At 33.3% G+C, this 22415-nt stretch overlaps 4 protein-coding genes across 6 annotated transcripts; 3 read left to right on the forward strand and 1 right to left on the reverse strand.

The window, feature by feature from the left end:
- The first annotated feature begins 1379 nt into the window (after positions 1 to 1379).
- LOC101216967 (serine racemase) lies at positions 1380 to 5323 on the forward strand. The gene is made up of 6 exons (XM_031885490.1): positions 1380 to 1570; positions 2011 to 2097; positions 2174 to 2404; positions 3525 to 3598; positions 3724 to 3910; positions 4868 to 5323. The coding sequence occupies exons 1-6, from the start codon at positions 1395 to 1397 to the stop codon at positions 5112 to 5114; spliced, it is 1002 nt and encodes a 333-aa protein (XP_031741350.1). The 5' UTR covers positions 1380 to 1394; the 3' UTR covers positions 5115 to 5323.
- A 1103-nt stretch (positions 5324 to 6426) lies between these two features.
- LOC101217208 (serine racemase) lies at positions 6427 to 12150 on the forward strand. 3 transcript variants are annotated; one of them, XM_011656458.2, is made up of 8 exons: positions 6427 to 6647; positions 6723 to 6799; positions 8086 to 8314; positions 8833 to 8919; positions 8996 to 9226; positions 10341 to 10414; positions 10541 to 10727; positions 11597 to 12150. In XM_011656458.2, exons 3-8 carry the CDS (start codon positions 8139 to 8141, stop codon positions 11841 to 11843), a joined length of 1002 nt encoding a protein of 333 aa, XP_011654760.2. In that variant the 5' UTR covers positions 6427 to 6647; positions 6723 to 6799; positions 8086 to 8138; the 3' UTR covers positions 11844 to 12150. The 3 variants fall into 3 exon arrangements, with proteins under 3 accessions (XP_011654760.2, XP_031741349.1, XP_011654761.2); XM_031885489.1 differs by having other exon boundaries at positions 6728 to 6799; XM_011656459.2 differs by having other exon boundaries at positions 6761 to 6799.
- Positions 12151 to 13145: 995 nt separating this feature from the next.
- On the forward strand, positions 13146 to 16537 carry LOC101221544 (RNA-binding protein NOB1). Its single transcript, XM_004143871.3, has 5 exons — positions 13146 to 13553; positions 14232 to 15324; positions 15643 to 15811; positions 15981 to 16100; positions 16220 to 16537. Exons 1-5 carry the CDS (start codon positions 13235 to 13237, stop codon positions 16370 to 16372), a joined length of 1854 nt encoding a protein of 617 aa, XP_004143919.1. The 5' UTR covers positions 13146 to 13234; the 3' UTR covers positions 16373 to 16537.
- Positions 16538 to 17182: 645 nt separating this feature from the next.
- On the reverse strand, positions 17183 to 21852 carry LOC101221772 (probable LRR receptor-like serine/threonine-protein kinase At1g63430). Its single transcript, XM_011656460.2, has 13 exons — positions 21281 to 21852; positions 20679 to 20817; positions 20509 to 20580; positions 20249 to 20392; positions 20033 to 20161; positions 19436 to 19552; positions 19301 to 19365; positions 18919 to 19146; positions 18553 to 18758; positions 18311 to 18443; positions 18066 to 18223; positions 17767 to 17982; positions 17183 to 17683 (listed from the first exon to the last, which is right to left on the reverse strand). Exons 1-13 carry the CDS (start codon positions 21366 to 21368, stop codon positions 17441 to 17443), a joined length of 1938 nt encoding a protein of 645 aa, XP_011654762.1. The 5' UTR covers positions 21369 to 21852; the 3' UTR covers positions 17183 to 17440.
- Between the last annotated feature and the right edge of the window lie 563 nt (positions 21853 to 22415).

Here is a 22415-nt window from a genome sequence, read left to right on the forward strand (position 1 = left end):
TATTGATGATTGCTTCTAGTTATTCTTTGTATTTACTTCACAAATAAGAAGGAATAGAATCCAAATTTTATTTTGAATTTTAAATTTTTGAGCAGATGTATTTCTTATTTTGGTCGGGTTAAAGAGGAATTAGCTCATCACGGATTGTTTGGTTTAAATTTACAATAAAGTGATAAAAAAATTTAGAGTTTTTACCACTGCCATTCGGTAAGTTTCTATGATTTGTTATCCATTTTGGATGGCAAGTTTCTATGATTTGTTATTCATTTTCAACCAATATTTTTGAAAATTAAATAAAGTAATTTTGAAAAAACTTGTTTTTACTTTTAGAACACGGGTCGAAGTGTTTCTTTAACAAGTATGAAAACTATAATTAAACACTAGAGAGAAAACATAAACTTAAAAACAAATAAGAAATGAAAACACCATATGATAATAATTTATTTGATTTTCATGATTTTTTATTTTTAAAAATTATGATCACTATAAAAATACCTTTAACCTCTAAATTATTTGCTTTTGTTATTTACTAATTAGTATTTATCTCTGATTTTGAAAACTAAAAAGATAGTATTTAAAAACTTAATTTAGTTAAGAGTTAAAAAAAACATAAAGTTTCTAAATAGAAATAAGTTTTTTTAGCTTTGTTTTAGAATAGTATCAATTAACATAAACAACTTTAAGTATACATATACGTTTTTTTTTACTCGGAATTTGTAATTTGTAAAAGTAAATGTTTCGATAGTAATTACTTTCATTATTAATCTTGACTATTCTATGATTGTAATTATGTAAATCTAATCTAGGACGCAAATGGTCCTTCAAATTTTGTTTAAATACACAAAAAAAATGTTATAGGCAACTAAAGTGGCCTATTGAAATTGGGAAATCTAGTTTTGTGTAGAGTGATTTGGTATTTTGTTGATTATTGAGTAATATTAACTTGATTTCACATAAATTTGTGTTTGTTTGACGAGTGTGTAATTTTAAGAAGTAAATATTTTATTTGAGAGATAAAAGAGTATTAAAGATCTTAATCTTATTAACAAACATGTACTTGGGATGAATTTGACCATACTATAAAATTCTAATCTATGAGCTAAAGGATCCTTAGAGTTTTCTTTTTATATTTAAAAAGCTATTGCAACTCAGCACGTCCTTGGAAAATGTATTTATTATCTCAAGCAATGGCAACCTAAATTTGTATTCATTATGTCAATTCAGTTGCAGGCCATTAGTCAAATGAAATGAATTTGGCTTAAACATGGAGAGTCATTTTCTTTTGTTAACTGAGAAAAGTCATCAACTGTGTTGCTAAGGTGTATGTTTGAACCATAACTTTTGTGAACTAACAATTGTGGTTGCTTTTGATAGTAATTGCTTTTGCTGTTAAAATGAACGTGGAGGGTCAAAATAAGAAGAAAGAGTATGTTGCCGATATTTCCTCCATAAAGGAAGCCCGGATACGTATTCGACCTTTCATCCATCAAACCCAAGTTTTTGCATCTGAAACTATCAATGCTGCTTCAGGAAAACAATTTTTCTTCAAATGTGAATGTTTCCAGAAGGGGTGAGTAGCTTAACCAACGTTGAAATATTATAAGGTTCTGATTCAAATGGTGTGTGGTCTTTTTAATGCTGACATGCACAGTAACATTTAAACTTATTTTCAGTTTCAACGTAGCTGACTCCTGAAATTTATTATGAAATGTGTTATCTTGTTGCTAAGTCAAAAGCCATCTTTTAAAGATATATTAGTTCTAAATCATCTCTCTTAGATTATTATTTAATAGTTAATACGTACAATGTAAATTTGGTCATTTCAAAGTTTGTATGAAAAGCTCTTCTTGCCATGTTGCTGTTGGTACTTTTGCTAAGAGTACTCTTTGTGAAGTCAAGTCAAGGATAAGTTGAAAATGTCTATGAGCTATTTTCTGTCAGAATCTTAAGCTAGGAGAGGCAATTATGGTTTCTAATGGAAATCTAATGGTTTATTATTTGGCTATTCAGTGGAGCTTTTAAATTCAGAGGTGCCTGCAATGCTATATATTCACTTGATGAGGGCGAGGCTGCTAAAGGGGTTGTGACACATAGCAGGTCCACTCTGGACTACACAATATACTTCTTTGAAGCTTTTTGAGAACATTTAACTGATAATGCTCTCCAAAATTAGTGGCAACCATGCTGCAGCTTTGTCTTTGGCTGCAAAACTGCGAGGAATCCCTGCATATATAGTTATACCAGAAAATGCTCCCAAATGTAAAGTTGAAAATGTGATACGTTATGGTGGTCAGATTATTTGGAGCAAAAGCGCAATACAGTCAAGGGAATCGGTTGCTGCGAGGGTTATGCAAGAAACTGGTGCACTTCTCATACACCCATATAATGATGGGCGCATAATAAGGTAAAATAATGTTAATATTGTTTTGTTTAACTGCCTTTGGAAGTACTCATGATGATTTCTCAAAGTACAAATCTTAATTTACTTTTAATTTTTTTATCCCTATTTTGAAAATGGATACAAAGTTTGTTAGTGAAACAATGAAAGAGACGAGTGCTGAAAGCCAAATGTAGAAACAATTAAAACTTGCCTTGAAACTGAACAAAACAATCAAGTGTCTTTGATAAGTTTTCCCTATTTTATAAAGACAAATATCTTGAATGGAAAGGTCTGCAAATAATTTGGAGAGCAAGTACCAAAAAGAAGCTTTAACCGAGCAATTTTACAAGGTTCAGATCAATTGGTTTAGGTTTGATTCCTTTCAAAACAAATTTTGGAGAGGATGGCTTTAACGGCATTTCACCACATCAACTGACATTGAGGCTTCAAGAAAGGACCCCCAAGAATCTAAACGACATTTTCCTTAAAACCATCACAAAACATCCACTGGATCCTGGAAGTTGAAAACAACTTGCAACAAGATGCCATGGAACAACAACAATCACAGAAAAGATGTTGAGAATCTTCATTGGCCGAGAAAAAAGTGGACACAGAGAGAATAATGAGCTGTGAGAAGGTAGCTTCTTTTGAAGTACATTAGAATTTAGAACAATTGAGTTCCCCATAAATCAGAATCCATGTGAGTAAATAGATTTCTGCAGAGCTTTTTGCAACAATTTATCCATAGTAGAAGAGACAGGCAAGTGCTTGAAAATGGAATTAACAGAAAACTGACATTTGAAACTTTGAAACCTCAGAACTTCATCATCCTTTAAAAATCTTTTAAAAGATATTGACCATGAACGAGTGATATCATCCCAATGATCAAGAATTGAGCCTTTCAGATTTGAAGAAATTCTAGAAAGGCTTGGAAAAAGGGAGCCCAAAGAACTACTATCCAGCCAAGTATCATGCTAAAAGGAAATTATACTGCCGTTCCTGAGCTTTCATCTCTACTCTTAACGTATTCTTTTACTTGACTAATTTTAATTTATTGTTTCGTCACAAGACTAGTTTTCATAACAAAAACTTGGTTTTATTAAACTGAAATGGATAAGTTATGACATGTTGATCGCTCTTGCAGTGGGCAAGGTACCATCTCGTTGGAGCTTCTGGAACAAGTCCCACAATTAGACACTTTAATCGTTCCCATAAGTGGTTTGTTTGATTGGATCGTTTTATACCTTTCAATTTTCATTGTTAATTTTATGCGTCACCATAGTTGATAATAGCTCATGGGGACAGGCTTGTTCTTTTCTGAACCCTTCACCATGAAAATGTAGGTGGTGATTTGATATCAGGAATTTCAGTGGCTGCAAAGGCCATCAATCCTGCCATCCGGATTTTTGCTGCAGAACCTAAGGGAGCTAATGATGCAGCCATGTCAAAAGCAGCTGGTAAGATAGTAACACTACCAGAGACCACCACCATAGCCGATGGTGTTCGAGCTTTTCTCGACGACCTGACCTGGTAATATATCTTCTCTCTTATTTAAATTTTCATCAACGTTAGAAAAAGTTTGACTCGTAGGGAAATTTAGTCCCTTCTCTATTACGAGTGATTACTATTTATCTCTTGCAAAAGCATACTGCAAACCCTCTTTAGAACTACCCTTTAATTTGTACTATTTTTCTCTTCTTCTCACTCTTTCATTTGTAGTTTGCCTCTTCATAGTCTTAATGATTAATTATCATTAATACTTTGTTCCCACCCATTTGCAAATTTTCTCTTGTAAACATTAATGATTGGGGCCTATCTGTTTACTTACTGGTCATATGAACTCAAGCATGTGAAACCCACCTTTTTTATACTATAAACTAATTTTAATCATAAACTTGAGAACCACCGATAGAAACAGAAGCATATGATTCAGTAGAAAATTAAAGTAATGTTTCTTTCTCCAAGTTTATCTACTATACTACACAGTACCAACATGAATAACATGAATATGATCTCCACCAATCAGATACAACACTTTACCTAGTACATGAAAGTGCATACCATGATTTTTCTGTCTATCAATAACAACTTGGACTATACAGTGAATGCAAAAAAGTAGACTATTATCTTAGCAATAATGATCCAAGCTAGTATTTGCAGTGGATCCACCTGTTAAGTAATCCATACATCACGATAAGTTCAAATGATCATACTCCCACATTTTCAAATGATCATACTCCCACATTTATTGTATTAGTCTAACCTTTCTAACCCAAGACTCATAAAAGCGTAGGCCTATGACAGTAATGTTTTCGGTAATGCATCATTTTGTTGGAACTACTAGTATATATAGCATTTATTTTAAATACTGAAATTCTTGTCATATGATATCTCTCAACTTTGCTTGAATGGTTAAAAACTGAAAAAGTTTCTTTCTGTGGATTTCATTTACTACTAAATGACTTCAATTCCTTGTTGACTGATTAGGCCAATAGTAAGAGATTTGGTGGATGATGTAATAACTGTGGAGGACATAGAGATAGTTGAAGCAATGAGACTTTGTCTTGAAATTCTGAAAGTTGTTGTGGAACCAAGTGGGGCAATAGGTCTTGCTGCTGTTCTCTCTGATAGTTTCAAGCAAAACCCTTCATGGAAGGATTGCAACTCCATTGGCATTATACTTTCTGGAGGTAATGTTGATCTTGGCATGCTTTGGAATTCTTACAAAAATTGAAGCTCGATTCTCGATTGTTGATCTGCCTATGCTTCTTCTTTGAGACCTTAGCATTTGATTTTTCATTCCTTGGGAGACTTGTTTTCAATCCTTACTGATCATATGAGCAGATATAGACTTTTTTTTTTTTGGGTTTAAATGTTCACGCTGTTAGTTTCTTCTTGTATAGATTGATTATATAACGATGGAAAACGGAGTTTGACATGCTACAATATGGAAATAACTTCAATTCCAAGAAGTCATATTTGTTGGAACATTACTTAGTAGAATCAGATCAATGTTTTGAAAATGGATACTAATTAAAAGAATGGTTTAAAATGTATTTAAACAACAAAACAATTCCAGTTACCAATTCAACATTTGGTTAAACACATGTTTTAACTTCTAGCATAAATTCTGAATAATTATTATGGTACATACGATATTATGTGATTTATAGTATGTATATTATTATACAAATTTAGAAGAGTTGTAACTACCCTTATATTTGTGTTGCAACACATTACAAATTTTGCACCATATCAATACACCGTTCAAAATTTGATTTAAGTATAACGTTGTTGCATGTGGTTACTAATGAAATATATTGAATCATTTTGAAAAATATCAAATACCTTAAACTTTTTTTAAATGAGTTTATTTTTTCTTTTAATTTAAACATTTTAAAGCAATCCAAACACACCTACTCTTTTATATAGTATGATATTTGGTATATTTTCATTTTTAGAAAAATAATCAATAGTAAAAAATATCATCCACTGAATCAAACCGAAGAATTAAATCTATATTGAAAAAAAAATCCAAACATAAAAATATATATTTAGTCCATATGACATTTCATAGAGAATTATTTTCTCGAGTTTTTTCAAGAATAATAAAAATATAAACTATTTACACTCTGACACAAAAAACTAAAGAAAGATTCATAATTATTCATTTTGTCATGTAAATAGTTTGTCCATTTTATCATAGTTAACAATTCTCGCGATAAATGTTTAACGATTTTTTTTCTTTTTTTGTTATTTATAGAGTTTGATTAATTTTGATTTGCATGTTATCATTTTTATTTTAAACTATTTTAAATTGTGAAATTTAAATATGTTATTTTTGGATAGACTAATATATATATATATATGATAGTCTATCTTAGACCTATCAATATTTTGTTATATTTTGTTATAATTTTAAAAATTATGTCTTTGTCACGTATTGATTGTATATATAAACTCTTTCATTAGTAATATGGATAAATAAGTTTGTGGTTCATAACTCAAAACTCATATTTATAAATAGAAGAAATTGATATATCCACGTGTAGATGGATATTTCCATTCTTGTGCTATCGAGCAAAAGTTCGAATCTTCAAAGTTCCATTCCATATGGTCAATTTCTTTTTTATTGTCGCGCTCAACAGCGGGAACGGATTCAGCGAGAAAGGCAACCACAATTTCAACGGTGACACAGAATTTATTTGCCATCTTCCACCAGGAAGAAGCATATAAACTTTTTTTTACTAATCAGCGCTCAAGTATTGTAAGTTCATGACATTTCTTTGAACTTTTATTCCTAATTTTCTGTTCTAATTACAGATTATTTTTACGTGGACAGTGTAGTTAGCAAAGAAATTGAATCCTTATTCCTTACAGCGCAGATGTGATTTCAGTGAAAGTAAAACAGAGTCTCAGGTAATTTCTTATGACTTATTCTCAGATTGAGCCGAAAATTTGATGTGCTTGATGATTTCTCCTTCTTGTTTTTTGTATTTATTTCGCAAATTAGAAGGAATAGAATCCAAATTTTATTTTGGATGTTAAATTTTGAACAGATGGGTTTGTTATTTTGGTGGGGTTAAAGAGGAATTAGCTCATCAGGGATTGTTTGGTTTAAATTTGTAATAAAGTGATAAAAAAGTTTAGACATTCTTAATTTTTTCCTTTTGACTTTTAAAATTTAAAATATAAATACCACTGCCATTCCATTTTCGACGAATGTTTTTAAAAATGAAGATAAATTTTGAAAAGTAAATAAAGTAATTTTGAAAAGCTTGTTTTTGCTTTTAAAATACTGTTTAAGTGTTTCTTTAAGAACTGTGAAAACTATAATTAGAAAATTGAGAGGAAATGTAAATTCCAAAAACAAAAAGTAAGGAATGAACGCACTGTTTGGTAATCCTGTGGTTTTGGGTTTTTTTAAAATTACGAGTCTATGACTATAAGCACACCTTAAACCTCTAAATTATTTGCTTTTGTTATCTACTATTTAGTATTTACTGTTGATTTAAAAAACCGAGCCATAGTTTTGAAAACTAAAAAGGTAGTATTAAAAACTTGATTTAATTAATATTTTTTTTTTAAAAAAAACATAATTGCTTCAGTTATTAGTCTAGACTATTCTATCACTGTAAATTTAATCTAGGAGGCAAATGCTCCTTCAAATTTTGTTTAAATACACGAAAAATGCTTTAGGCAACTAAAGTGGCCTATTGAAACTAGGAAGTCTAGTTTTGTGTAGCGTGTTTTGGTATTTTGTTGACTAACGAGTATTACTAACTTGATTTGGTGTTTGTTTTATGAGTTTGTAATTTGAAGAAGTAAATATTTTGTTTGAGAGATAGACAGTATTAAGGATCTTAATCTTATTAACAAACTTGTATTTGGGATGAATGTACTTATACTATAAAATTATAATCCATGAGCTAAATTATCCTTGGAGTTTTTTTTGTATTAAAAAGCTATATGCAACTCAGCATGTCCTTGGAAAATGTATTTATTTATCACAAGAAATGGCAACCAAAATTTGTATTCATAATGTCAATTCAGTTTCAAGCCATTAGTCAAATGAAATGAATTTGGCTTAACATGGAGAGTCGTTTTCCTTTGTTAACTTAGAAAAGCCATCCACTGTGTCGCTAAGGTGTATGTTTGAACCATAATTTTTGTCAACTGACAATTGTGGTTGCTGTTGCTATCAGGATTGGAGATTTTTTCTGAACTTTTTTCAGGTGTGCCGTTTCTTGCTGTTAAAATGAACGTGGAGAGTCAAAATAAGAAGAAAGAGTATGCTGCTGATATTTCCTCCATAAAGGAAGCCCGGATACGTATTCGACCTTTCATCCATCAAACCCCAGTTTTTTCATCTGAAACTATCAATGCTGCTTCAGGAAAACAACTTTTCTTCAAATGTGAATGTTTCCAGAAGGGGTGAGTAGCTTAACCAATGTTGAAAGATTATAAGGTTCTGATTCAAATGGTGTGTGGTCTTTTTAATGCTGACATGCACAGTAACATTTAAACTTATTTTCAGTTTCAACGTAACTGACTCTTGAAATCTATTATGAAATGTGTTATCTTGTTTCTAAGTCAAAAGCCATCTTTTAAAGATAAATGGACAGGTGATGATTCATCTTTTGAAGAAACGACGTTACTTGATATTTTAGATATATTAGTTCTAAATCATCTCTCTTAGATTATTATTCAATAGTTAATAGGTACAATGTAAATTTGATTATTTCAAAGTTTGTATGAAAAGCTCTTCTTGCCATGTTGCTGTTGGTACTTTTGCTAAGAGTACTCTTTGTGAAGTCAAGTCAAGGATAAGTTGAAAATGTCTGTGAGCTATTCTATCATAATTTTGAAATAAATTTGTCATAATATTAAAGGTAGGAGAGAGAATTATGGTTTCTAATGGAAATCTAATGGTTTATTATTTGGCTATTCAGTGGAGCTTTCAAATTCAGAGGTGCCTGCAATGCTATATATTCACTTGATGAGGGCGAGGCTGCTAAAGGGGTTGTGACACATAGCAGGTCCACTCTGGACTACACAATATACTTCTTTGAAGCTTTTTGAGAACATTTAACTGATAATGCTCTCCAAAATTAGTGGCAACCATGCTGCAGCTTTGTCTTTGGCTGCAAAACTGCGCGGAATCCCTGCATATATAGTTATACCAGAAAATGCTCCAAAATGTAAAGTTGAAAATGTGATACGTTATGGTGGTCAGATTATTTGGAGCAAAAGCGCAATACAGTCAAGGGAATCGGTTGCTGCGAGGGTTATGCAAGAAACTGGTGCACTTCTCATACACCCATATAATGATGGGCGCATAATAAGGTAAAATAATGTTAATATTGTTTTGTTTAACTGTCTTTGGAAGTACTCATGATGATTTCTCAAAGTACAAATCTTTATTTACTTTTAATTTTTTTATCCCTATTTTGAAAATGGATACAAAGTTTGTTAGTGAAACAATGAAAGAGACGAGTGCTGAAAGCCAAATGTAGAAACAATTAAAACTTGCCTTGAAACTGAACAAAACAATCAAGTGTCTTTGATAAGTTTTCCCTATTTTATAAAGACAAATATCTTGAATGGAAAGGTCTGCAAATAATTTGGAGAGCAAGTACCAAAAAGAAGCTTTAACCGAGCAATTTTACAAGGTTCAGATCAATTGGTTTAGGTTTGATTCCTTTCAAAACAAATTTTGGAGAGGATGGCTTTAACCGCATTTCACCACACCAACTGACATTGAGGCTTCAAGAAAGGACCCACAAGAATCTAAACGACATTTTCCTTAAAACCATCACAAAATATCCACTGGATCCTGAAAGTTGAAAACAACTTGAGACAAGAAGCCATGGAACAACACCATTCATAGAAAAAATGTTGAGGATCTTCATTGGCCGAGAACAAAGAGGACACATAGAGGATAATGAGGTGTTAGAAGGTAGCTTCTTTTGAAGTACATTAGAACAATTGAGTGCCCCATAAATCATAATCCATGTGAGTAAATAGATTTCTACAGAGCCTTTTGCAACAACTTATCCATAGTAGAAGAGACAGGCAAGTGCTTGAAAATGGAATTAACAGAAAACTGACATTTGAAACTTTAAAAACTCAGAACTTAATCATCCTTTAAAAATCTTTTAAAAGATATTTGACCAGAAACGAGTGATATCATACCAATTATCAAGAATAGAGCCTTTCAGATTTGAAGAAATTCTTGAAAGGCTTGGAAAAATGGAGCCCAAAGAACTACTGTCCAGCCAAGTATCATGCTAAAAGGAAATTATACTGCCGTTTCTGAGCTTTTATCACTATTCTTAACGCATTCTTTTATTTGACTAATTTTAATTTGTTGTTTCGTCACAAGACTAGTTTTCATAACAAGAACTTGGTTTTACTCAACTGAAATGGATATGTTATGGCATGTTGATCGCTCTTGCAGTGGGCAAGGTACCATCTCGTTGGAGCTTCTGGAACAAGTCCCACAATTAGACACTTTAATCGTTCCCATAAGTGGTTTGTTTGCTTGGATCGTTTTATACCTTTCAATTTTCATTGTTAATTTTATGCATTATCATAGTTGATAATATCCCATTGGGACAGGCTTGTTCTTTTCTGAAACCCTTCACCATGAAAATGTAGGTGGTGGTTTGATATCAGGAATTTCAGTGGCTGCAAAGGCCATCAATCCTGCCATCCGGATTTTTGCTGCAGAACCTAAGGGAGCTAATGATGCAGCCATGTCAAAAGCAGCTGGTAAGATAGTAACACTGCCAGAAACCACCACCATAGCCGATGGTCTTCGAGCTTTTCTCGGCAACCTGACCTGGTAATATAACTTCTCTCTTATTTAAATTTTCATCAACGTTAGAAATTGTTTGACTCGTGGATTTAATTATAGGGAAATTTAGTCCCTTTCTCTCCTACAAGTGATTACTATTTATCTCTTGCAAAGCATACTGCAAACCCTCTTTAGTTTCATTCAACTACTCTTTGTACTATTTTTCTCTTCTTCTCATTCTTTCATTTATAGTTTGCCTCTTCATATTCTTAATGATTAAGTTTTATCATTAATACTTTGTTCCCACCCATTTGCAAATTTTCTCTTGTTTATATTGTAAACTAATTTTAATCATAAACTTGAGAACCACCGATAGAAACAGAAGCATGTAATTCAGTAGAAATTGAAGTGTACTTCCCTCCCTTGTGGTAGTAAATTAAACTGATGTTTCTTTCTCCTTCAAGTTTATCTACTATACTACAGTACCAACATGAATATGATTTCCACCAATCATACCATGACTTTTCTGTCTATCAATAACAACTTGGACTACTGAGTGAATGCAAAATAGTAGACTACTATCTTAGCAATAATGAACCAACCTAGACTTTGCATTGGATCCATCTGTTAAGTAATCCATACATCACGATAAGTTCAAATGATCATACTCCCACATTTATTGTATTAATCTAACCTTTCTAACCCAAGACTCATAAAAGCGTAGGCCTATGACAGTAATGTTTTCGCTAATGCATCATTTTGTTGGAACTACTAGTATATATAGCATTTATTTTAAATACTGAAATTCTTGTCATATGATATCTCTCAACTTTGCTTGAATGGTTAAAAACTGATCAAGATTCTTTCTGTGGATTTCATTTACTACTAAATGACTTAATTCCTTGTTGAATGATTAGGCCAATAGTAAGAGATTTGGTGGATGATGTAATAACTGTGGAGGACACAGAGATAGTTGAAGCAATGAGACTTTGTCTTGAAATTCTGAAAGTTGTTGTGGAACCAAGTGGGGCAATAGGTCTTGCTGCTGTTCTCTCTGATAGTTTCAAGCAAAACCCTTCATGGAAGGATTGCAACTCCATTGGCATTATACTTTCTGGAGGTAATGTTGATCTTGGCATGCTTTGGAATTCTTACAAAAAATGAAGCTCGATCCTCATTTATGGATTCTCGATTGTTGATCTGCCGATGCTTCTTCTGTGAGCCCTTACCATTTGACTTTTCATTCCTTGGGAGACTTGTTTTCAATCCTTGCTGATCATGTGAGCAAATATAGTCAGTTGATTCCTGCAGGTTGCAATCATTTTTTTTTTTTTTTTGGTTTAAATGTTTACACTGTTAGTTTCTTCTTTGATAGATTGATTTTAACGATGGAAAATGGAGTTTGACATGCTATAATATGGAAATAACTTCAATTCCAAGAAGTCATATTTGTTGGAACATTAATATGGAACATTACTTGGTAGAAACAGAATGTTTTGAAACTGGATACTAATTAAAAGAATGGTTTAAAATGTATTTAAATAATAAAAATAATTCCAGTTACCAATTAAACATTTATTTCAACTTCTAGCATAAATTCTGAATAATTAATATGGTTCGATATTATGTGATTTATAGTATGTGTAGTATTTTACAAATTTAGAAGATTTGTAACGACCCTTATATTTGTGTTGATACACATTACAAATTTTCTTATTTTTCTGTAACAATTATGAAATCTATCATTATGGACAAAATGATTCTCTTATCCATCGGTTCAATCTCAGCCTATATATCATTTAGAACTATCTACTGTACTTGTACGTATATTTGCACGATATCACTGTTCAAAATTTGATTTAAGTATAACGTTGGTGTATCAATAGTTATTGATTACTAATAAAATATATTTTGATGATAATTTAGAGGTAGTAAATTCGGTGATAATTTTGGTATATGAGTTGCATAATATACATGATGAAATATGATAAAATATAAAAAATGCACAGTATATATCATAACATAGGATACTGATATATATGTCAATAGGACAATGGAGAAAATTTTTATTTAAGAAAAACCATTCCTAGATTTGTTTTTCATATTAAAAAAAAATTCATCAAAGTTTGGAAAAATAGAACAAGATAATATGTATTTTTTATACGGGGGTGACATAATTAAAAATGTAATTAAGATACATCATTGAATCGAAGTGAAAAGAATTTTTTCAACAATAATAAAAAATACAAACTGTTTTTTAAAAAAATCAGTAAAAACAAAATTATTATGATTTTGCGACAAATAGTTTATCTATTTGGTCATCTTTCACAATTTTTCAATTAAAAATTAAGAATTATCATTGTTATTAATAATTATTATTTCAATTTCCCGTATTTCTTTTCCTATTTCAATAGTGAGTTAAAGACGACGACGTTTAAGCTTTGGTTTCCTAATTGTGAACTTGCTCCAAATTTTTGTAGGGTTTTAGGGTTTCAATCAGTATCACTTTGCTTCATCAACCTCTCAATTCTGTTCTTCCTCTTCTTCTTACGGCCATGGAGACCCCTTCTCCGGCTTCATGCTGGAGCAATGTTGTGAAAACTCAACCAGCACCGAAGCCTCAGCATCAGACTCCGTCCTCCTCCGTTCAAGTGTTCGCCGATAGCTGTAAGTCCAGTAAAGGCGTTGCTGTTGCCGTTGTTGATGCCAACGCCATTATCCAAGGAGGAGACAAGCTTTCCTCCTCTGCCGATAAGTTTGTTTCAGTTCCTGAGGTTTTGGATGAGATTCGTGATCCCGTGTCTCGCCATAGGCTCGCCTTTGTTCCCTTCACTCTTGAATCCATGGATCCCTCTCCTGACGCTCTTAATAAAGGTAGAATTCTGAATTATAGTCTCTCTATGTTGTTACAGACTCATCGTGTTGTTACTTCAAAGTTGAACTGATTGTTGTTTATAAGGAATGCTAGGATTTAAGGTTTAAGGTTTATTGCTGTTAGACTGTGTTTTAGGTGACTTTGAGAGGCAGGATTTTATGTTATTGAAGAGATTACTTTTTAAACGGTTTCTAAAATTTTCAGCCTGGCTAAATACCACATTTTTTTAGAATTGATTTCAGTTGGTTAAACCGTCCTTTGCCCGTTCACCAAAAAGTCATTACTCGTGGATTCCAGTGATTGGAAGCTGGTCAAGATCCTCCATTGATTAACTAGTTTAGCTATATAGCCTTAGCCCACTCCAAGGCGTTGGGGGATGATGACAAGAGTTATACGTAATTAAGTTTTCAACTTGGGGGTTACCCAGTGCATGGGAGAGTATCTCCAATTATGTTGAACTTTTACCACCAGGCACCCCTTGATTGAGAAAGCTAATGATTAAGTAGTACTAACTCTGGCCTCTTACTGCAAAGAAAATGTGAAGCATGCAAAATAAGTCTAACTTGGTGGTAGCCTTCTGAAATCGGTCTTTCCTAGTTGAATACTCTGAGAACCTATTACTGTTGATATCATAGTTGTTTCTGCCGTCTTAAAGTATTTTCTGTTGAATCTTACAGTAATCAAGTTTGCAAGGGCTACTGGTGACTTACAGACGCTTTCAGATGTTGATATTAAACTTATTGCTCTCACTTACACATTGGAGACTCAGATTCATGGGACTAAACATCTTCGTGAGTGTCCTCCCCCTGTTCACATGGTTAATACAAAGAGGTTACCTGAGAAAGACATGCCTGGTTGGGGATCCAACGTTCCTAATCTGGAAGAATGGGAAGCGTTAGAGCAAGATGCTGATGATCCGTCCCGTTTGACATCAAAGATTCTGCCTCTGCAGGATTTAAACCTGAACATCATCCCTTCAGATGGCCAATCTGAAGATCTTTCACTAGAGCACAAGGATGATGATAACTTGGAGCATCTAGATGAAACTGAGAGTGATTCAAGAAGATCAAGGAGATATCCTCCGAAGAAGAAGGAAATTAATATTGAAGGGAAGAAGATGGTGGCCGATGGAATTGATGCATCTCAGGGACAATATGATGATAATGAGGGCGACTGGACACCTGCTGTCAGTCGAAGCACTCAGAGAAGGTATCATAGGAGGAAAGCTAGACGTGAATATTATGAGTCCTTGGCTGAAAAGGATAGTCAGCAAGATGTTGAAACCACAAATGGTGACATCCACGTGGAATTCAATGGGTCAGGTCAATCAGAGGATAAAATCTCTGAACTGCCAAATACTGGAAATGGGAATGAGAGCCAGATAGGAGAAGGAACAAACAATAATGAAAATATCTCAGAAATTTTGAAGCAGATGAGGCTTGAGGAAGATTCATTAAATGCTCTTCATATGAGCGCCTCCACAAAAGAAGGGTCTGATGAAAGTGAAGGGGAGAATGCAGTGGCTGTTGAGGGCACCAAAGATGCAGAAAAGGATGAAATGGAGCACATGGAAGATGCAAGTCAGACCAATGAAAGTGTCGACATGTCAAATGTAGATGATGTTAGCAGTGATCAGAGTTGGATGCTGAGGTCCTTGTCTGAATCAAGTGTAGCTTGTGTCACTGGCGATTATGCAATGCAGAACGTTCTTCTGCAAATGGGTTTACGATTGTTGGCTCCTGGAGGAATGCAGATCCGGCAACTTCACAGGTATGTATATTTAGTGGGCGATCTGATATTATGTGTGCCTCAACACTTTGTTAATTCACTAATTATCAATTGTTTAACCAACTTCATCAGTCAAAAACTACAACTTTTATTCCCTTTTCTGATCCACCTGAGTTCTGACAACCCCCAACAACCTTTGTCCAACCGATGGTTTAGTCGTTTTCATTTCTTACAACTCTAGCTAACTTTTAGGCTTATGAGTCGGTGTTAATTCTGCCTTGTATATTGATTGAGTAGCTTGTGATTAAGTCATCATGTAATGCAATTACGTACCCAAATGTTTACAATATGTGCTCTCAGGTGGATTTTGAAATGCCACGCCTGCTACAATGTCACAGCTGAAATTGGAAGGATATTTTGCCCAAAGTGTGGAAATGGTGGAACTTTGCGCAAGGTAGCTGTTACAGTTGGCGAGAATGGAGTTGTGTTAGCTGCCCGTAAGCCAAGGATTACTCTGCGAGGCACAAAAGTGAGTATTCCTCAGTGTTGTCCTTGAGAATAATATATATATATATACACATAATTTTAATATTAGATGTTTTTACTCACGAACAGTCTGATAATCAGTGGATTGTTTTAAATTTTAAGGCTACTCTAACCATCTTGAGGTATGCATTTTTTTTTCCTTTTATGTACAGTTTTCACTTCCCCTACCGCAAGGTGGAAGGGATGCCATTACCAAAAATCTTGTTTTACGTGAAGATCAACTCCCACAGAAGTTTCTTCATCCAAAAACCAAGAAGAAAGTCAATAAGCAGGTTCTTTTCAATCAAACTTGCCTTTCGTTTTTTATCATTATCCTGTCATTTTCTTCAAGATTTCACCTGAACTTCACATAACCAAGTAATCTATTTTCCATTTTTTTACCATTTTTCAGGGCGATGAATTTTTTGCTGTGGATGATTTCTTCAGCCACCACAATACTGACAAGAGAGCTCCTTTGCAGCCTCCCGTAAGGCAAGCTTTGGCTGTCTTCAGTGGAAAGAGAAATCCAAATGATAACCATTACTCTCGATCTAAGCATAGATAGAACTATTATTTATGGATTTTGATGTTCATTACTGTTTTCAGAATATCTTATGTGATTGAGTTATATTGTATTCAAAGTCTAAAGCTCAGCTTAAATGAGTGCAGTTTTGTCCTGAATTTTCTTCAAATTATTTGTTCAAGGCTGATTTATTATTTATTTCCTCAATTTCAGGGTTTGTTGGTTTCTTGACAAATTTCGGCCTATAATTCATAAATACTAAAGGGATATTTTTTAAATAGCAAAATAAACTAAAATATTTACGAAATATAATACCACTTTAGATTTTATTATTTAGACATTTAAACTTTTATTATATTATGTAAATATTTTCAAATTTTTGCTATTCATATCAGTTTTCCCTATCATGATAACAAGATTCGTTTATATATGAGACTTTTGTACCCACGCGATGATAAAAATATATAATAAAGTATTATTAAGTAAAAGCATTAAGAAAATATTTCACAGGAAATATTTTTAAATGTAGTCAAATGGAAACATCTTTGATCATTTTGTTATATACAAAGACATCCATTTTTGGACAAAAAAGTTCATAGATTGTACGTTTAACATTAATTATCTATCGTGTTTTAATATAAACATTAATTATCTGAAGCACTTAAATTCATACGATATCCAAATATGTGGAACAATAATTGCGATCCTCAGCGTCTTTAGAGTTTCTTGGTCATGTAGTCCCAAAAACATAGACCAGCACATGATATAAAGTTGGAAAATGTGTTTTAACTCTTTACTCATATTCTCAGCTAATTCGGAATCTTTGAGAATTGTGAAGTGCAAGGAGAAAGGGAACAGAAACAGCAGAATACAAATTTGTTCATATTTCATTGTTGATTAGTGATTCAAAGGCACTCCGATTAAAGCTACTATCATATTGGATACTTTTGGTGGTAGGAGTTATACAAGCTACTCTAGGATTGAACATGTACAAGGAACTTAGAAACTTAAGGAGAAAAAAAAAATCAAGAAAAGGGTTAAAAAAAAAAAGAAGAAAATGAGAGTTTTACAACCTTTCTATATGTCAAATTGTATGTATACCTTCCACTTCTATGAGAGTGCAAGCTCTGCCCATGCCAAAGAAGAAGCCTTAAACTCAATGGCAACAGAGGTATCAATTCTAGTTTCTAACATGGCGCAGAGCTCCTTCATTGATACCGGTTTTGTTGGCTGCTGACGGATGCAAAGGTTCGCCACCTCGCATATTACCTCAAGGTCTTCATATCTAAAATGCTTCAGTTGAGGATCAACAAGGTACGACATCACTTCTGGCATTTCGATATAGTCCTTGGCCTGTATCAGAAAGGCTTTTAGTTCCAAAGAGGTACACTTAACAATCCACAACAGGTTTATCATGGAAGATCGTTAATTCTTACCCAATCTACCAAGTTTCCTTTGTCTTTACAGTACAGAGGCCTCCCACTGATTATTTCGAGTAGAAGGACACCGAATGCATAGATGTTACCTTGCACATCGAGATGTCGTGCTTCTAGAGAGTTTGGAAGAACACATATTGCACCTTGGCTGGCTATAGATCCCGAGTTCTTTTCCGATCGTGAAAGAATAGTCTTCCAACTTTCGAAGTCTATTAGCTGATATCCAATAGAACTTCCATCTCAGATAACTTTTCCGTTTGAACAATAATGCAAACAATGACTTGTTTAGAGAGATTTACCTTCGGAAAAAAATCATCTGTGAGATATACAGCATTGGAATTCAGCTCGGATATGGTGAATGGAGGTTGGAGTTCTGTGTGAAGATAGTTAAGTCCCCGAGCAATGCCTAAAATAATCTTCATGCGCCTTGTCCAAGATAATTGACATGCTTCTCCATCTGCAATCATTGCAAAACAATAAACATCAAGAACTATGAAAAAAATTAAGAACAAAAGTCAGAAAAGAGAATTAAATGTTGGCTTACAATGTAGATGCTCATATAATGTGCCATTTGATGCATACTCAAAAACTAGCATCCTTGTAAATGGAGTACTCTCTCTGCAATAACCCAGTAATTTCCCCGTATTCTCGTGGTTAATTCGTGACAAATCTGCTACCTAAATAGATATTTGTAACAAAATCTATTCAATTAATATCTGTCTAAAAATAGAGTTCAAGGGAAATCATTTCCTCCGTCATTGATTAAAAAGAAGAAAGCAACAGTACCTCTGTCTGAAAATAGAGTTCAAGGTATCCTGTCCATTGCTCTTCTTTCATGCTCATTGAGATAACCGCGATCTCAGGTCCAGTTTTCATGGTGCCCTTGTATACCAAACTGTCTCGAGAGGAGCCAATTATGTTGCTGAAGTCTTCACAAGCTAATTCAAGTTCTTGTCGACTAAATCTTGTTACATTCTTTAAAATCTCAGGATCTGCACAAAAGATCACATGAATATTGCTCTCTTTCTTCCTAAAAACACAGTATCAATGAATAAGGTGCTCCTCGACATTATATGTATATAGGAGGACACACTTCCTACATTCACCTTCCTTTTCAAGCAATATGGTAAGCAAAAGAAGGGGGTAACGAACCTACATATACTGGAGCGTAGTACTTTCTACTTCCAGCTTTCTTCCATGGCAATATCATGGAGGACTTTCGATTGAACTTCTGGACTGCAGTGAGAACAGCAACAAGGAAGAGAGAACCCACCAGAGTTCCTGTTACTATCTCAAGGGCCAAAAGCCAGATAGGTTTTGACGTTGTTTGATGATGGTTCTGCTCATTGGTTCCCGGATGGCTCTTAGTCACAGCAGGTTCTAAGAATCAAAAGAATTGCAATCAGTATTAGTTATAGAAAAACCTAGGAAAGAACAAGTTTTTCCACCTATAAGTTACTGAGCATTTCAAAACAGATGTTAGTTTTCCCTTTAGTTACAACAAAACTACGCAACTACAAGGAATAACACGCACCACATTGTGCTGAAGGACGTTGTTTGGAGTTAATTTTATGGAGGCAATTCCCTTGGAAACTTGACCTGCAGGAAGTAGATTAGAGGAGGAAAAGAATTATCAATTCCAGAACAAGAAAGAGAACTAAGAAGATACCCCGGAAGATGCTCCAAACACTTTGGTATGCTCCCAACAAAAAAGTTATACGAAAAGTCGGCAACTCTTAGCTGAGATGAGCCACAGAACCCAGTCAAGTTCGTTTTTGTCGCATACCTGAAACATTAGTAGAACATAAGATATTAAAACCTGAAAGGAGTTTGAAGGAAGAAAGTATAAAAATAAGTCTTTAGCATGCACATTTAGTAACTCATCTAGTTCCACTTCTTCCACTTTTTTAAAAAGTTCCCTCCTACATTTCACTTTTGAGACAACATAGAACAAGAAATAATTATACAATTATTAACGAGAAAAAGAAACAAGAATCTTACCAAATGATTTTATAATTCCATGTTTCCTACAATATAATAAACTAAACAAAAATACTAAATTCTGACATCCAGCAGTTAGCCCAAGATAGTGGAACATTGCAACATAGAATTTGAAGATCCAAGGAAATCATATTAACTAAAAAATTTTGTCCATGAAACTTTAAACAAAAATATCAAGTTTATAGAAACAATACAATCTCAGAGCATAAGATTATAAGAAAAAACTGACTTAGTTCTTCAAGGTATGGTCTGAATGTCCACTTACAGTTCAGTATGATCTGAATGGCCAACAGTTCCTCCAAGCTTATTTCTATCCAGCCTTAGTTCCTCAAGGCATCTCAAATTTCCCAACTCAGGAGGCAGCTTACCAGTGAACTCATTAGACTGTAGGTTTCTGCCACCACAGCAAAGGAATAAATAAAAAAAGAAACCAAAAGAAAATCCATTTATGAAAACCTCTGAGGAAGAGAAGTTACTTTACATTTTCACAAGTTTGGTTAAATTCCCAAATTCTGAAGGAATTGGACCTGTTAATTGATTCATCCCCAAGTCCAAGATTCTGAGGTTTTTTAAGTAGCCTAACTCCTTGGGAACTGGACCATGCAGCTTATTCCCATGCACAATTCTACATCCCCATCACATAAAAATTGCACTTATAATGATTGATACAGAAAGAAAATTTTCAAAAGAAGCTAAACTCTTTAGCGTTTTCAATTTTGAATGAGGTGGAAAATGGCTTACAATTCTTCCAAGAAGCTAAGTTGACCCAAATCTCCTGAAAGAAACCCTTTTATTGCAGAATATGAAATGTTACTGCAAAAGAAGAGTTCCCAAACATAAGCCTGTGATATTTCTATGAAAGAAATTGTCAAGAAATTGGAAATTTCAAAGGAGATGAAGCCATATCTAACATCTTTATAACATGGTCTCTAGTTGGAGAACATGAAATGCCAGACCATAAGCAAGGATCTGGTTGAAGGCTGTTCCAGTTGGAGAAGACTTGATATGGATCTTCAAATACTTCTGACCTGAAGGCCCCAAGAACCATGACTGAACAAAATCAAGAAAAAGGAATTTTTAGTCAGGGAATTCATTTAAACTACTTTTTGTTCCTCAAAAGATCTGAAAGTTTAAGCCAAGCAAAATCCTAATTCCAATTTTACCTAGATATAGTTCTACACAAATCCTTGATAGAGAAAAAAATTAAATTACAAGTAGCTTAGACTGAAATTCAAAAGTTACTAAGAATGTCAGGAAAATAATGAATTTTTTCATCCCAAACATTTAGGGAAACAAGAACAGTGGAAAAATAGAGAGCCCACTTCAGCATTGCCAAAAAAAATTACCAAATCTTGCCACAACACAACAATCTGTACTCCAAATGTCTAACCAAATTTTAACAGTTTAACTTCCTTTTTTCCAGAACTACCATTTTCTTTACAAAGTAAAAGAATATAAAGACACAAGATCTAAGAAAGGAAAAGATTGTGGGTACAAAGGAAAAAACGCATACCTTCATTGGAAGAAATAGAATCACACGCCTCAAAAAGAACCCCCAAAATCAAACTGAGAAACACCACAAGAGAAGTAAAAGATTCCATCTTCTTCACTCAGTTTCCACAAGAAAACCAAGTTCCAGTGACAGTTCACATTCAAAAGAGCAAGAATGAAACAAACCCAGAAACAAAAAACTGAGAGCCAAAAAGAAAATTCAAACAAGTTGAAGACTTGGGTTCTGTGGAAAAGAGTGAAAGAAGAAGAAGCAATAACTCCAGTTCAGTGGTTTGGTACAGATTACAGAGAGGAAAAGAGGGAAATTAAGTGATATTATGAAGTTAATATTTGATTCCAAAGTACCCAAAAGAGAAGAAACAGACGAAAATTTAAAGATAGAGAAAAAAAACCCAAGAACGAGAACAGGAAAAAAAAAAGGGAAAATGAGAAGAACCCAAAAGAGAAGAGATGTTGAAGAAGCTTTGGATTGAGAAGAAAAACAGAGAAAAAGGGATTCTAAAGAAATGGATAGAAAAAAGGAAAGCAAAAATGTGAGTGACAGATAGATGGGAACAGAGAATGTTTCATTTCCTTTCATTTTTCAGCGCTTAAACTTTCTTGGATTTTTTTAAATATATATATATATGTATGTATATAATTATTATTTATTGAATTAATGAAGTTTTTTCATTGCCAATTATTTTAAATCAAACACCTCTCCAATTGGATAATTATATTATTGGTGGATATTTTTTCTAAAAAAATTAAATTAAATAATTTTATCTATTTTTATTTTTAATTAATTTTCATTCACATAAATATTAATTTGAATTTAAAAGCAAATGATGTAATTCAATCAAGACATTATTATTTTTGTAGTGAAATGATGTTTGTTAATCGTTAGCATTATCAAATCCTTATCAATCTATGTCAAACCAATTTCTCTTATAGATTCAATCAATCAACACCAGTTTTAATGTAATTTTGTATAGAATAAAAAAGTGAATAATATGTACAAATAGTCGAAGTATCTTTTTATTTTATATATAAAATTTAGTAAAAGAATAGAGGAGATGTATTTTCTTTTAATCGAGCATAAATGTAACTTAGTTAGCTATAAGCTAGCTAATCACGTACAAGGATACATATAGAAT

Source organism: Cucumis sativus, chromosome 5, assembly GCF_000004075.3.
Source record: "Cucumis sativus cultivar 9930 chromosome 5, Cucumber_9930_V3, whole genome shotgun sequence".
In the NCBI taxonomy this organism is placed as follows: Eukaryota; Viridiplantae; Streptophyta; class Magnoliopsida; order Cucurbitales; family Cucurbitaceae; genus Cucumis; species Cucumis sativus.

Coding starts and splice junctions, on each gene's coding strand:
- LOC101216967 (XM_031885490.1), top strand. CDS start 1,395: ATGAACGTGGAGGGTCAAAATAAGAAGAAAGAGTATGTTGCCGATATT. Junction 1,571..2,010: donor TGTGAATGTTTCCAGAAGGG/GTGAGTAGCTTA, acceptor TTGGCTATTCAG/TGGAGCTTTTAAATTCAGAG. Junction 3,911..4,867: donor TTTCTCGACGACCTGACCTG/GTAATATATCTT, acceptor TTGACTGATTAG/GCCAATAGTAAGAGATTTGG.
- LOC101217208 (XM_011656458.2), top strand. CDS start 8,139: ATGAACGTGGAGAGTCAAAATAAGAAGAAAGAGTATGCTGCTGATATT. Junction 8,920..8,995: donor GGGGTTGTGACACATAGCAG/GTCCACTCTGGA, acceptor CTCCAAAATTAG/TGGCAACCATGCTGCAGCTT. Junction 9,227..10,340: donor AATGATGGGCGCATAATAAG/GTAAAATAATGT, acceptor TCGCTCTTGCAG/TGGGCAAGGTACCATCTCGT.
- LOC101221544 (XM_004143871.3), top strand. CDS start 13,235: ATGGAGACCCCTTCTCCGGCTTCATGCTGGAGCAATGTTGTGAAAACT. Junction 13,554..14,231: donor TCCTGACGCTCTTAATAAAG/GTAGAATTCTGA, acceptor TGAATCTTACAG/TAATCAAGTTTGCAAGGGCT. Junction 16,101..16,219: donor AGAAGAAAGTCAATAAGCAG/GTTCTTTTCAAT, acceptor ACCATTTTTCAG/GGCGATGAATTTTTTGCTGT.
- LOC101221772 (XM_011656460.2), bottom strand. CDS start 21,368: ATGGAATCTTTTACTTCTCTTGTGGTGTTTCTCAGTTTGATTTTGGGG. Junction 20,393..20,508: donor CTTAGCTTCTTGGAAGAATT/GTAAGCCATTTT, acceptor ATGGGGATGTAG/AATTGTGCATGGGAATAAGC. Junction 19,553..20,032: donor CATTCAGATCATACTGAACT/GTAAGTGGACAT, acceptor CTAATGTTTCAG/GTATGCGACAAAAACGAACT.